Below are 12,570 nucleotides of genomic sequence, written 5' to 3' on the forward strand. Positions count from 1 at the left end.
ATATTAAGTTCTGCTTTTCTGATGTATCAAATACTTATGTCATGCAATAAAATGCAAATTAATTACTTAAAAATCATACAATGTGATTTTCTGGATTTTTGTTTTAGATTCCGTCTCTCACAGTTGAAGTGTACCTATGATAAAAATTACAGACCTCTACATGCTTTGTAAGTAGGAAAACCTGCAAAATCGGCAGTGTATCAAATACTTGTTCTCCCCACTGTATATATATAATATAATATAATATATATTTGAATAATCAAATACTTTTTTCCCTCACTGTATATGGGACGGCTGTCAATCCTTTGGTCCTTAAATGAAACTGGTATACTTTTTTATTTATCACAATTTTCTTTAACCAATTATATTCTTTAATGCAAGGCCGACAGACAAGTTCCTTACTTTTTCCCCCTTCCACTTTCCTTTTCCATTTTTGCGGTAATGCTGCAATTATTTGGTTGTAATTTTGGGTAGAGCAGACATTTCCATATGTTTTTGTTAGCTGCATGTGCGACATAACTCCACCAGTCCTACCGATAATATCATTTACGAAGATTATACCTTTTTGAAAAATTTTGTCAAAAAAAAAGGTTTTTTATCAATTAGTATATTTCAGTTTAACCACAATATTTGTTGCATTATTTGTTCTGTCGTTTCTGGAGGATTAAATTGAAATTGCAACCAACTTTCTATGGCTTGTTGTAGAAATTGTGATATTTGGGAGATTATTTCCTTTTCAAATAACTGAAAGTGAGAGGTTGTAATCTGAATAAAGGGAAAAAAGCCATTCTTGAACATTGGGTGAGACAATCTTACTAATTTGCTAGTGAACCAGTTCGGGTTTAAGTATAACTTTTGTATGACTGAAGCTTTTAGTGATAGGTCTAATGCTTTAATATTTAATAATTTCTGTCCTCTGAATTCATATTCATTATATAAATAGGCCAGTTTAATTTTGTCTGGCTTGCCGTTCCAAATAAAATGGAATATATTTTTCTCATATAATTAAAAAAACTATTCGCTAGGCGTAGGCAAGACCATAAGCAAATAGGTAAACTGGGATAATACTAAAGAGTTAATCAGGGTGATTTTTCCACAAATTGACAGGTATTTACCTTTCCATGGTAGCAAGATCTTATCTATTTTTGCTAACTTTCTATTAACATTTATTGGAGTAGGATCATTTATTTAATTTGGGATATGTATTCCGAGTATATCCACATCACCATCAGACCATTTTATTGGTAAACTACATGGTAATGTAAAAATTGTATTTTTTAGTGATCCAATACATAATATAGCACATTTATCATCATTTGGTTGTAATCCAGAGAGGTTAAAAAAATGTATCTAGATCCTCTATGAGGCTGTGGAGGGATTCAAGTTGTGGATTTAAAAGAAAACATGTTTGCAGATGTATTAAAAATAAAAAACAGATATACCTTAGCTATGAGACTCGAAATTGATCCTGTTTCCATTGATCATCCTTGAGATGTTTCTACAAATTGATTGGAGTCCACCTGTCGTAAATTCAATTGATTGGACATGATTTGGAAAGGCAAACACCTGTCCATATAAGGTCCCACAGTTGACAGTGCATGTCAGAGCAAAAACCAAGCCATGAGGTCAAAGGAATTGTCCATAGAGCTACGAGACAGGATTGTGTCGAGGCACAGATCTGGGGAAGAGTACCAAAACATTTCTGCAGCATTGAAGGTCCCCAAGAACACAGTGGCCTACATAATTCTTAAATAGAAGAAGTTTGGGACCACCAAGACTCTTCTTAGAGCTGGCCGCCCAGCCAAACTGAGTAATCGGGAGAAGGGCCTTGGTCAGGGAGATGACCAAGAACCCGATGGTCACTCTGACAGAGCTCCAGAGTTCCTCTGTGGAGATGGGAGAACCTTCCAGAAGGACAACAATGAATCATGATGGTGGCAGCATCATGCTGTGGGGATGTTTTTCAGCGGCAGGGACTGGGAGACTAGCCTGGATCAAGGGAAAGATGAATGGAGCAAAGTACAGAGCTCCTTGATGAAAACCTGCTCCAGAGCGCTCAGGACCTCAGACTGCGGCGAAGGTTTACCTTCCAACAAGACAATGACCCTAAGCACACAGCCAAGACAACGCAGGAGTGGCTTCGGGACAAATCTCTGAATGTCGTTGAGTGGCCCAGCCAGAGCCCGGACTTGAACCCGATCGAACATCTCTGGAGAGACCTGAAATTAGCTGCGCAACGACGCTCCCCATCCAACCTGACAGAGCTTGAGAGGATCTGCAGAGATGAATGGAAGAAACTCCCCAAATACAGGTAGCATCATACCCAAGAAGACTCAAGGCTGTAATCGCTGCCAAAGGTGCTTCAACAAAGTACCGAGTAAAAAGGGTCTGTAAATGTCATATTTCCGTTTTTTAAAAACCTGTTTTTGCTTTGTCATTATGGGGTATTGTGTGTAGATTGATGAGGGGGAAAAAACTGTTTAATCCATTTTAGAATAAGGCTGTAACGTAACAAAATGTGGAAAAAGTTAAGGGGTCTGAATTCTTTCCGAATGCACTGTACACTACATATGCACACATAACACACACACAAACTTTTACAGTCATCATATGCTGCTGCTACTCTGTTCTTTATTTGACTCGTTATCGTTCCTGATGCCTGTCACTTTACCCTGCCTTCATGTGCATATCTACCTCAAATACTGTACCTCATACCCCTGCACCCCTGTATATAGCTCCATTCTTGTGTATTTTACTCCTCGTGTTACAATATTTTTTGATATAAAAAAAAAAAAAATTACACTCTGCATCGTTGGGGCTTGTAAGCAAGCATTTCACTGTAAAGTCTACGCCCGTTGTATTCGACGCATGTGACAAATAAGAAAGTGATTTGATTTATCCCAGGCCAGATTCACATTTGAAGCCTAAATCAAAAATTAGATTTTCCAAAAGGTAACAATCTTTATTCAAAAATATCAAAACACAGTCAACTTGACAATTTACATTCTTACAAACCATGAAAAAACCTGCTGAACCTGTTCAAACTTACCACCTGAAAATGACTTACGGACTGGCTGTTTACTAGCTCAATAACAATATGTTCATCCATTATTTTTCAGCAGGATCAAGCCATTAGACAGTCAAGGTGGGTAAACCACATCAAGAGTTAGTGCATGTCAGTCTGTCTGTTTACTATCGCACTCTTTCTCAAATTCGTGGGTTTAGAGAGAAGCACTTCTCCATGCCTGTCGGATCTGTTTCCATGGAGTCCCGAGAATGGAGGCAGCGATGAAGAAAAACACCAGGATGAGGCCCTTGGCCAGAGACAGGGAGTACGACTCACCTGGAGGTAGAGGGGTGAAGGGAAAGAGTTCATCCTACTGTCATCATCCATTTAGCATATTTGAATAGTCACATTTTGGGACAGCAGAGAGTCTCACCTGTATAATACCTGGTGAGGGGGAAGGCAAGCTGGGGCCAGCACACATCGTTCCTGTCGCAGTCATACTCTGTAAAGTTAATCTGAAACCTGAAGGACGCAAGGGCAGAACCACATCAGAGGTTTTATTCACTGCACTTACCAACAGTTCAACGTAGTCATGAAACCTTATACTGAGGCTGTATTTAAATTATCAGGGCTTTAGCCTTTCAGGGTTCACCTGGTTTTGGGTGGTCCTGTGTTGATTGGGATATCAGTGAAGGTGATGGAGGAGGTGACAGGGAAAGTCTGAGTCCCAGTCGGCTCCAGACAGGGGTCACCCCCTCCACACTCAAACTTCCAAGTGGACATATGGTCACTGTGGAGAGGCAACACTCACATCAGAGACAGTACAGTCATGGTCAAAAGTTTTGAGAACGACACAAATACTAATTTTCACAAAGTCTGCTGCCTCAGTTTTGATGATGGCAATTTGCATATACTCCAGAATGTCATGACGAGTGATCAAATGAATTGCAATTAATTGCAAAGTCCCTCTTTGCCATGAAAATGAACTTATTCCCAAAAAACATTTCCACTGCATTTCAGCCCTGCCACAAAAGGACCAGCTGCCATCATGTCAGTGATTCTCTCGTTAAGGCTGGAGATCACTCTGTCGTGCTGATTGAGTTAGAATAACAGACTGGAAGCTTTAAAAGGAGGGTGGTGCTTGAAATCATTGTTCTTCCTCTGTTAACCATGGTTACCTGCAAGGAAACACGTGCCGTCATCATTGCTTTGCACAAAAAGGGCTTCACAGGCAAGGATATTGCTGCTAGTAAGATTGCACCTAAATCAACCTTTTATCGGATCATCAAGAACTTCAAGGAGAGAGGTTCAATTGTTGTGAAGAAGGCGTCAGGGCGCCCAAAAAAGTCCAGCAAGCGCCAGGACGTCTCCTAAAGTTGATTCAACTGCGGGATTGGGGCACCACCAGTGCAGAGCTTGCTCAGGTATGGCAGCAGGCAGGTGTGAGTGCATCTGCACGCACAGTGAGGCGAAGACTTTTGGAGGATGGCCTGGTGTCAAGAAGGGCAGCAAAGAAGCCACTTCTCTCCAGGAAAAACATCAGGGACAAACTGATATTCTGCAAAAGGTACAGGGATTGGACTGCTGAGGACTGGGGTAAAGTCATTTTCTCTGATGAATCCCCTTTCCGATTGTTTGGGGCATCCGGAAAACACCTTGTCCGGAGAAGACAAGGTGAGCGCTACCATCAGTCCTGTGTCATGCCAACAGTAAAGCATCCTGAGACCATTCACGTGTGGGGTTGCTTCTCAGCCAAGGGAGTGGGCTCACTCACAATTTTGCCTAAGAACACAGCCATGAATAAAGAATGGTACCAACACATCCTCCGAGAGCAACTTCTCCCAACCATCCAAGAACAGTTTGGTGACGACCAATGCCTTTTCCAGCATGATGGAGCACCTTGCCATAAGGCAAAAGTGATAACTAAGTGGCTCGGGGAACAAAACATTGAAATTTTGGGTCCATGGCCAGGACACTCCCCAGACCTTAATCCCATTGAGAACTTGTGGTCGATCCTCAAGAGGCGGGTGGACAAACAAAAACCCACAAATTCGGACAAACTCCAAGCATTGATTATGCAAGAATGGGCTGCCATCAGTCAGGATGTGGCCCAGAAGTTAATTGACAGCATGCCAGGGCAGATTGCAGAGGTCTTGAAAAACTTCATGTAATTGTCAATAAAAGCCTTTGACACTTATGGAATGCTTGTAATTATACTTCAGTATACCATAGTAACATCTGACAAAAATATCTCATAACACTGAAGCAGCGAACTTTGTGAAGACCAATACTTGTGTCATTCTCAAAACTTTTGACCACGACTGTAGACTAAACAAGGAGGACTTTATTCAATCACACATCCAATCAATGCATAGTAATTGGCCCTACCGGAGTATGAACAGAAGGTCAGCACAGACAGAAAGGAAAGATGGGTGTGATGGCAATGGACAGTGTTGTAGGCTGTTGCCACTTACCTGACTTCCACTGCTTGTATCTCCCGCTGAGGCAACCCCCCCACCACCTCTGCCAGAATGCTCCTAACATGGATGTGCCGGTGGGAGGGAATCCCAGAACATATGCCAATACCACCCCCGACAGACTGGCTGGAGTTCAGTTTCACAACTGTTGGTTATTCAGTGTGTTGGACACAGAAGAATAATTGAAGAAAGCAACAAAGCCAAAATAATGAATTAACAGGGTGAATATTTTGGCTAATATTTAAATTAATTGAACAGTTAAAGTTTGAAAGGTTTGTCCTCACAGCTAATGTTCAACCAGTCAGCCAGGTTCAGGAAATCTGGGTCTCCATTCCTTGCTATGTGTGTTGCTGTGCTCAGTGCCATCTGAAGAGAGGCCACATTCTGCCTAGCAGAGGAAAAAAGAAAAAAGGAGGTCAAACATTTTACAGGGAGACATGGATCCTTTCCATTTGCATGCATGCAGCTGTAATTTTATCAACTCCAGCAATGCTATTTATCTGTGTGTGTTTCAAGTTTCAACGTTTTATTGTCACATGCACAGGATACAGTAGGTATAAAACAGTACGGGGCACACTCTTTTCACACAACTTCGATACAAAGTGATTTTTGTAGCAGGTTAGGAGAGCATTTTCGCTAACCCTAACCCTTTTCCTAACCTTAACCTCAGTCTCCTAACCTGCTACATTAATTCTCCTAACCTGCTACAAAAAAGTAACTTCGGTATCGAAGTGGCGTGAAAATAGTTTTTTGTGTATCCTGTGACTTACCTGAGCAGGCTACACTGGGTCAGGCTCTGTAGGCTCACAGGTAACAGACATCCTGCAGTTGAGTTCTCCCCAAACAGTACTGGCCTCCTCTCAGCAGAGTAACATAGTCCACTGCTTACTGAAGACAGAAATAGAAAAACATGAATACACATTCACTAACAGGCCACAAGCCATCCAACAGTGCTCTACAACACCTGTAACTGCTGGTTCTCACAATAGTCTAATCGGAGTGCCTAAGCAAAACATTTTTATATATTTTTGATGTGTAGAGTTAGATAATTGACACCTTTCAAAGCTGTTGATTTTCCAGTGCACTATCCATGGTACAAAGACGACCGTTACCTGGCTTCCTAAGATTGACTGGGGTCCTTTGTATGACTGTGCCATTCTCCAAGGTGTCCACAATCCCACCAATCACAGGCCTGCCCACTTGGTAACCTGAGAGATCACACAAAGCTTTGTCTGTAAATCAGTGAAACTAGTCTCATCTTTTTATGTTGCACATTAAGATACGCTTATAAGAAGTGTATTAGGTTGCACAAACCTGGGTTCCCTGAGTTGGGCTGAGCTAAAGCATCTCCATTCAGAAACACAACTGAATACCTGGCTGTCAAAGCCACTGTGAGAGGAAGAGAAACTACAAACACATAAAAGCAGAACAATTTAGGTGTTAATCATTGACAAACAACGTCAGCGTTGATAATGATAATTAATGATACTACAAATACCCAGTAATGCCCAGCAGGTAAAAACTAAAAGAAAGAGGCCCTTACCACTAGCAGAAAGGATATTCCCAAGTATGCGGGTTAGTGTGATATTTGTCAGGCCGTTCCCTCTCCAGAAGAATTTGTAATCCAAGGCCAAGGTCACATTTTCACACAGCAGTCTGCCATCTTCAGCCACAGGACTCGCGACAAAGGGGCTCAGATCAACAGCCATTTTATCCGTGACATCCACTGTGACCACACCTGAAATGTTTCCCCAATGAGCACACAAAAACTAAAGCAAATCAATCAGAAAAATAACAAATGGTCAAGTTGAAAAAGTAAGTAATTATTCTGATCATGGGGAGAGAGACGTACCCCCTTGGCCATCCCTAACTTGCACCCTCAGCTCAGTTGATGTCGTCTGTAAGGGGGGTCCAGTTGGGCAGGACAGGAGATGGGTCACACACTGCGCTTGGAAGTTTTTCAAAAATGCCACAGGGGCATTATCTACACACTGGCCAACCAGGGAGTTCTGAGGAATTAAGACATCAATTAGACATATCAGATGGCATAGAAGACCAAAACAGTTACTTTGAGCCTGAGAGAGTTCTGACTGTCCATTTACAAACACATACAGTTTATACACAGAGAGGGAGAATCAGACACACACAAGGCTAACCTGAGGAATGGTGAAATACTGATCACTCATGGTAAAAATGGGATCCCCCTGCTGGTAGATATTGGTGGGCAGTGGAGCTGACAGCACTGGCCTTTGGAAAGATGGCCTGGGCTTTGGTGTGCTGGAGCAGGTACAGAAGAAGGCACAACACATATTAGGTCAAGCCAATGAAAATGCAGTAAGGGAGATATAGCAAACACAAGTCTGTTTATGACAACTGGATTTCGATACAAAAATGTCTTGAGGAAATAGACGGTGTCTCACATTGTGTCCCCTTCATAAAAGAGTCCAAGGAAGGGATTGTTTTCAGGCAGGGAGATGACGCAGAGAAATGGAAACCAATCGGGGGCATTTTTAGCAGACTGTGCAATGCACAGGTAATCAGGAACTGGATAAATTTCCCCTCCAAAGGGCCCCGAAAGACACTGGCCCTGAAACAACTTCAGGGCTTCAGGGGAACAGTCCTGGGGGAGACACATGACAGAAACAAAATGTCTACTCTAGCCACGGAGCAAGCGGATTAGTATGTGTAACAATGGATGTAAATACCTTGTCACAGCAGCAGCGCACATCACAGGCTCCCACAGTTAGGTCACAGGGACAGGAGCCCAGGGGCCGGTACACTTGGTTGGGAATTACTGTTTTGTTGTCTGACAAAAATGTAAAAGCATAATTAAAAAGGGAGACAACCAGACAAACAATTGAAATAAGTACTACAATATCCCTTGGCTTGACCAAAGATACCTACTCTAAAAAGAGCCAGACTTACCAGACACAGGTTCAGTGGGAAACACCTGGGCATAGATCCTAGCCTGGATTAGCAGTGAGGCCTGAGGTGTGTTCCCCAGACAGGCAGACACACGTAGAGTCTCCAGCACACACAGTGGCTCAGGACAGCAGTCTGTGTCATTATTATTATCACACAGGAGCAGGCTGCGGTTCAGACTCAACTGCACTTGCACTGTAGTCTGAGACACAGGGAAAGAGAGAGGTTGCAGGGAGACAGAAATTAGGTGGTGAGAGTAATTTCCATGAAGAAAGTTCTGAATGGTGTCAATCGTTTAGTGTCTTTGTGTGTAGACAATACTATTTGGTTGCTAACAAAATATTTTATGACTACTTTAAGCCATGAAAAATCAGCCCACTTGTGTGGTATGTGCTGCTGCTAAAAGGACAGCTCTGTTACTTGGCCAGTAAGAGGTAGCAGTCATTTTAGATAGCAGTGGTCAGGGCGAACTCTGTCTTGCTGAAAAACAGCTCCTGATGAGAACAGTTTGTCACACACTTACCTTGCCCACCAACTCCCGTGTGAGAACCCACTGCGTCTGATCTTCTGAGCATGATGGGGGTGGAAGGCGACCTGTCAAAATGAATCCACAAAATGCATGTTATTGCTTACAAAACCCATGCCATGAACAGTGACAAGTGCTCATTGACAACACCATGTAAGTAGCTAATTTACCCGAGGAACTGGAGGGCGATAGAGAGCTCAGGATCAGGGATATGCCAGATGAGTTTCCAAGCAAGAAAGCCGACAATCTAGGTCCAGATGTGACGAGATACGACGGCTGAAAAACTAGAAAAGGGATTGATTGGTGTTAGCCAGGTAGCTAGCTAACGTTAGCTTTACGGCAACACATCAAGTTAGTTGATTGATTGATGGAAACATTCTAAGAGTTGAATGACTTACCGACATTGCTCTTTGTATCTGTAATCAAAACAATCAGAAGAATGTATGCACATCGACATAAAACAGGGGCAGAAAGTATTTTAGCCATCGCTGAAAATATCAGTTCACAATGGAGTCGCCATTTTTGCAAAGTGTTGTAGAGATGTCTAGCTATGGCAACGACATATCAACCAATCACAGTTTAGGGGATTACTTGCTCTCTCATGCTCCAGAGAGGGCATGCTACCGTTCAGACAGTCAACAGCGACGCTCGTGGAGCCGAGTGTGTACTATAGAAACAGACAGACAATCATGCAACTGTTATAGAAAGTTAACTTCTTGAAGCCAAGTTGCAACATGCAACACTTACCATGTCACACACTTACCTTGCCCACCAACTCCCGTGTGAGAACCCACTGCGTCAGATCTTCTGAGCATGATGGGGGTGGAAGGCGATGGAAGGCGATAAATATATCCATCCAAATATATGATGGGGGTGGAAGGCGATAAATATATTTATTTATTTAACCTTTATTTAACTAGGCAAGTGAGTTAAGAACAAATTCTTATTTACAATGACGGCCTACCAAAAGGCAAAAGGCCTCCTGCGGGGACGGGGGCTGGGATTTAAAAAATATATATATACATATAGGACAAAACACCACAACACTACATAAAGAGAGACCTAAGACAACAACACATGACAACACAGCATGGTAGCATCACAACATTATTATTATTTTTTTGTCATTTTAGCAGACGCTCTTATCCAGAGCGACTTACAGTTAGTGAGTGCATACATTTTCATACTGGCCCCCCGTGGGAATCGAACCCACAACCCTGGCGTTGAAAATGCCATGCTCTACCAAATGAAATCCAACGAAGCCAACAAGCTATCGGCCAATAGCTTTAACATCACATGTATGTACGATTATGGAACGTATGATTACGGAGAGGCTAACTTACTTCCTGGAGAGCAGAGGGCTAGTAACGCCATATCAGAGTGGGTTCAGGAAGGGTAGGGGAACTATGGATCCAGTGCTCTGCTTAGAAGCAGAGGTCAAGAAGGCTCAGGTGAACAAGGAAACTGTTGTAGCTGTCTTTTTTGATGTGGAGAAGGCGTATGATATTATGTGGAAGGAGGGGTTGTTAATCAAGCTTGATATCATGGGGGTAGGAGGAAGAATGTACAACTGGATAAAGGACTTCCTGTTTGGAAGGTCTATCCAGGTGAGGGTGGGGAAGTCTTTATCAGGCAGCTACTTGGTGGATAATGGTACACCGCAGGGGAGCGTGATTAGTCCTCTGTTGTTCTCAATCATGATCAATGATGTTTACTCTCAGGTACAGCCAGATATAGGGAGATCGTTATTTGCAGATGATGGTGCCTTATGGAAGAGGGGAAGAAATGTGCCATACATAGTCAGGAAGGTACAGGAAGCAATTGATGAGGTAGAGCGGTGGGCAATAATGTGGGGATTCAGGTTCTCTGTAGAGAAAACTCAAACAGTGTTCTTTACCAGGAGGAAGGTGGGAGATGAGGTATGCTTGAGGTTATATGGGAGAAACTTGGAGAGGGTGGGGGCCTTCAGGTTCCTTGGGGTATACTTTGATACTAGACTGACCTGGGCAGAACACATTGAGAGAGTGGTGGGAAAGTGTAAGAAGGTGCTAAATGTGATGCGCTGTCTGACGGGGAAGGAGTGGGGGGCTGGGCGTTCCTCATTGAAGACCATGTATGTTGCATTGATCCGATCTGTAATAGACTATGGAAGTATAGCATATGGTTCGGCAGCCCGGACCTCACTGGAAAGGCTAGATGTCATACAGGGGCAAGGACTCAGAATATGTAGTGGGGCGTTTCGGACGTCCCCAGTGGCTGCATTACAGGTGGAGATGGGGGATATGCCGTTGCAGATTAGGAGACAGCAGCTGGCAATGAATTATTGGGTCAACCTACAAGGACATGGGGTGTCTCATCCTGCGAAAGGGATTTTACAGGCATGCTGGGAACATGAGCGAAGACCGAACACAAGCTTTGGGTAGGTGGGTAATACCCAGGCGAGGAGATGGGACTGTATGGAAGGGAGTTTAGTCCAACGATAGTTATTCCTGTAAATCCACCATGGCAACACCCGCCTCCAGTAGTTGATCTAGAAGTGTTGGAGAGACTACAGAAAGATAGAGAGGGGGTTGATCCAGCTGATTTCTTTAACCCTCCCGTTGTCCTAGGGTCAAAATGACCCGCCACTGTGTTGAACCAACTATGTTTATTTTTTATATTTTTTGGATCATTTGTGAGAAGGAGGCAGTGATACTTTCTTTAAAGTCTCACTGCCTCCTTCTCACAAATGATCCCAAAAATATAAAAATTAAATAAAGTTGGTTCAACACAGTGGCGGGTCATTTTGACCCTAGGACAACGGGAGGGTTAAGAGGGATTTTGTGGCAATTTACACAGATGGTTCAAAAGATCCAAGGACAGGACGTACTGGGTCAGCGTTTGTAGTGCAGGAGTGTGGGGTGGAAGTCAGGAAATGTATTACAGATCATCTGGCTGTATATACGCCGGAGCTGATGGCCATACTGTTGGCCTTGCAGTGGGTGGAGGAAGTTAAGCCAGACAGAATAGTTATTTGCTCTGACTCATGTGCAGTGTTAATGAGTCTCCAGTCCTTTAGCTCACGTAGCAGACAAGACCTGCTTTATGAGGTGCTACAAACCCATGGCAGGATTGAACAGATGGGTATTCAGATAAGATTTACTTGGGTTCCAGCCCATGTGGGGGTGGAGGGGAACGAGGCAGTAGATGAACAGGCTAAACAAGCACTTAGTAGTGGGGATGTTGATGTTGAAGTGTCAATGAGCAAGGCAGAGGCAAAAAGACTGATATATACAGTGATGGTGCAGAGATGGCAGGAGCAGTGGAATATAAATAATAAGGGAAGGCATTTATTTCAGGTACAGAGGAAAGTCGGGGAGGGGAGGACGGCAGGAAGGGACAGAAGAGAGGAGGCTATTTTTACAAGATTAAGGGTGGGACACAGCCAGTTGAATAAGACATTAAACGTGATAGGAAAGCATCCATCAGGAAAGTGTGATTATTGTCAGGAAATAGAGACTGTGGAGCATGGATTGTTACAGTGTGGGCAGTATCAGAGGGAAAGAGAGAGGATGAGATTTAGTATGAGGGAGAAGGGGATACAGGAAATTAGTTTAAAGAGTATATTGAGCAGAACATCATTAGATATAGTCTCAAAT

At 43.1% G+C, this 12,570-nt stretch overlaps 1 protein-coding gene across 1 annotated transcript; it reads right to left on the reverse strand.

Moving 5' to 3' along the window:
• Positions 1 to 2,936: 2,936 nt before the first annotated feature.
• On the reverse strand, positions 2,937 to 9,464 carry tctn2 (tectonic family member 2). The gene is made up of 17 exons (XM_041904256.1): positions 9,331 to 9,464; positions 9,103 to 9,216; positions 8,930 to 9,000; positions 8,410 to 8,608; positions 8,190 to 8,290; positions 7,905 to 8,104; positions 7,641 to 7,761; positions 7,337 to 7,493; positions 7,028 to 7,222; positions 6,799 to 6,891; positions 6,597 to 6,692; positions 6,255 to 6,372; positions 5,769 to 5,872; positions 5,482 to 5,629; positions 3,660 to 3,797; positions 3,441 to 3,529; positions 2,937 to 3,343 (listed from the first exon to the last, which is right to left on the reverse strand). The coding sequence occupies exons 1-17, from the start codon at positions 9,416 to 9,418 to the stop codon at positions 3,222 to 3,224; spliced, it is 2,154 nt and encodes a 717-aa protein (XP_041760190.1). The 5' UTR covers positions 9,419 to 9,464; the 3' UTR covers positions 2,937 to 3,221.
• Between the last annotated feature and the right edge of the window lie 3,106 nt (positions 9,465 to 12,570).

This window comes from Coregonus clupeaformis, chromosome 18 (assembly GCF_020615455.1).
Source record: "Coregonus clupeaformis isolate EN_2021a chromosome 18, ASM2061545v1, whole genome shotgun sequence".
Classification (NCBI taxonomy): Eukaryota; Metazoa; Chordata; class Actinopteri; order Salmoniformes; family Salmonidae; genus Coregonus; species Coregonus clupeaformis.